The sequence below is a fragment of the Hippocampus comes genome, unplaced genomic scaffold (genome assembly GCF_001891065.2).
Source record: "Hippocampus comes isolate QL1 unplaced genomic scaffold, H_comes_QL1_v1.1 scaffold150, whole genome shotgun sequence".
NCBI lineage: Eukaryota > Metazoa > Chordata > Actinopteri > Syngnathiformes > Syngnathidae > Hippocampus > Hippocampus comes.
In genome coordinates, this window is record NW_017805496.1 from 1,999,313 (window position 1) to 2,001,877 (window position 2,565).

A 2,565-nucleotide genomic window follows, 5' to 3' on the forward strand; every position below is an offset into this window, starting at 1 on the left:
CCCCCCCCCCCCCCGCTAGGTGATGACGTGCAGTTTTTTTGGAATAACATTTGTCATTTCATTCACAGGCTCAAGCACAAGACATCGTCCCGACCATTGGTTTCAGCATCGAGAAGTTCAAGACGTCCAGGTCGCTTTTCAGCATCTCACGCTAACTTGTTGTGTCTTCACTCTTGACCAGTCACGGAATGTCTTGTCTTTGTGCAGCCTTTCCTTCACGGTGTTTGACATGTCAGGCCAAGGCAGATACAGAAACCTGTGGGAGCACTACTACAAGTCAGTTGGGTCACAGAGACGTTGCGGTCATCGTCCGGATGCGTTTATTCACATTGCGCAAATTGTCTTGTGCAGGGAGGGCCAAGCTGTCATCTTTGTCATCGACAGCGCGGATAAGCTCAGGATGGTTGTGGCCAAAGAGGAATTGGACACCTTGTTAAATCATCCTGGTGAGTTTGTGTGTGCGTGCACGGAGGGACCGAAACATGCCGTTATGATGGATTCTTTTTAAATTGTTGCGCATTTTGTCAATGTAATTATTTGCGTGTCACTTGCTGGCCACTGGCAGCCAAACTTTGAACCACATCATTTCTGCCGTGCGCTCAAATTTAACATGAAAAGTTGAATTCAGTTAAGCATGTTGGTTGACGATATTTCTGCAAAATATTTTGAGAGTTTTTCATTTGCCAGAAATAGCTGCGGATCTGCATAAAACGTAACTTCTGGCTCTCTAGATCCTTGATAGCCTTTGAGTCGCTCATGATATTGGCCCGTGTTGCCTGCACTGGTACAAATGATTGCTCTCTGTAGCATTTGTGTATTTATTTTTCCTTGAGTTGTCTCAATGATTAGCTTACGACGCCATCCATCTCACAACATCCATGTCTTGTCTCACCGTAGATATTAAACACAAGCGAATTCCCATCCTGTTCTTGGCTAACAAGATGGACGTCCGAGACGCGCTGTCATCAGTGAAAGTTTCCCAGCTGCTGTGCTTGGACAATATCAAGGACAAACCTTGGCACATCTGGTAGGACTCGATCTGCACTTGGCGCCGCAATCTGCAGTAAAATCGTTCCTCGGCGTTGGGAAACGCGCGGAAGCTGCTCTCGTCCTCTCGATGGGGCTGAGTTGGAAATTGAATAAAAAAGAGACATTTTGAGCGGTTTTCAAAAGCAGGCTGCTTTTCAGCAACACAAGTGAGCTGTGTGTGTAAAGTGTGCAGTGATTCGCTCACAATACGGCGGACACGTGAGACCACCACAAGCTATACTTGACCACAATTTGAGAGCATTCCGGGCTATGCTTCTTCAGTAATGGAAAATAATTAAAAAACATTTTAAAAAATCGGGAACTCAATTTCTGAGCAGTACTACTTGTTTGACTAAACCTAAAACTGGACAGGAGCTCGAGCTACGTCCGTCAAAGCGTCGTCCTGCTTGACACATGACTTAATCCATTTCATGTTTGTACTGAGATTTGCGCTGCTGTTTGTTGAGAATCAATGAGTTTGTCCTGAGAGTTGCGGTGCTGTTTGTTGAGAATAAATGACAGACGTGTAACGTGTTCACAGGCAACATGTTGTGATTATCTAACATTCGAATGTTGGTGTTTCTTTCAGTGCAACTGACGCGCTGAAAGGAGATGGTTTACAGGAGGGTGTGGAATGGTTACAAGGTAATCCCAGTCGCGTGTGTGCGTCCATGTGCGTGTGCGTGTGTCTCCCAAATTAGTATTTTGAAAATTGACCATGTATCTGATTTGTTTCACTTTGGATGCTCTTTTCAGATCAAATCAAATCGATGAGAACATGAGACCACCAGGCGGTAGGAGGTACCAAAAAAAATGTCGTTTGCATACAAATCCGAGTGCATGTTTTGATTCTGCAAAGACAACAAAATATTATTTTCCAAGTGTATTGTGGCGCTTTTAAGTCCTTTTTTAATTCCTTTGAATTCCACTTGTAGATGGTCAGCGGGTGTCATTCATCGTTGAATCATAGCAGCATTGCAATTTATTTCTGCATATATGTTCACGCACGCACACACACACACACACACACACACACACACACACACACACACACACACTGTTCAGCCCTTGTGTGTGTGTGTGTATAGTATTCTGGAATAGCGGTACAAAATTATTACAGGAATGAACCAGCAACGTCACAAATTTTGACAAAATAATTTATTCCGACACGAGCTATGCTTATACATCCAAATTATTCACCTAAGAATGAATTGCATTCACTGAACAGTCAAAGTTTGATTTCCTCCCTTTCCTTCATGTAGCTACAGATTCCAAACAATTCTCTCCTGATGCCTTTTTTCTTGTAGTTATTTTCAGGAATGTACAATCCCAGCCTGGTAGTCATCAAGGCACCCAAAGCGTCATCTTTCTCCCGTTGACCACCTCTCTTCAATTTTGCACCTGTTTTCTATCCACTTAAGAAATGTCCACAACTTGCCATCATTCACTTATGAATGTCTTTTAAGCTCTACGTAGTTGACAGTGAGCAGTTAAAAAAAAAAAAAAAAAAAAAATTTTGTTCCGGATAAAGAAAAA

The 2,565-nt window shown here is 43.0% G+C and overlaps 1 protein-coding gene across 3 annotated transcripts in view; it reads left to right on the forward strand.

Annotated features, from left to right (window-relative positions):
* Nucleotides 1-2,521, forward strand: part of arl6 (ARF like GTPase 6) — a 4,585-nt gene extending 2,064 nt beyond the window's left edge. For 2 of the 3 annotated variants that reach the window (XM_019876428.1, XM_019876427.1), the window contains 7 exons: nucleotides 69-130; nucleotides 208-276; nucleotides 352-446; nucleotides 898-1,027; nucleotides 1,619-1,674; nucleotides 1,786-1,830; nucleotides 2,337-2,521. In XM_019876428.1, coding sequence (XP_019731987.1) covers nucleotides 69-130; nucleotides 208-276; nucleotides 352-446; nucleotides 898-1,027; nucleotides 1,619-1,674; nucleotides 1,786-1,811 — 438 coding nt within the window. In that variant the 3' untranslated portion in view covers nucleotides 1,812-1,830; nucleotides 2,337-2,521. The remainder of the gene's footprint in view (nucleotides 1-68; nucleotides 131-207; nucleotides 277-351; nucleotides 447-897; nucleotides 1,028-1,618; nucleotides 1,675-1,785; nucleotides 1,831-2,336) is intronic. The other variant, XM_019876429.1, reaches the window with a different exon arrangement.
* Nucleotides 2,522-2,565: the final 44 nt, after the last annotated feature.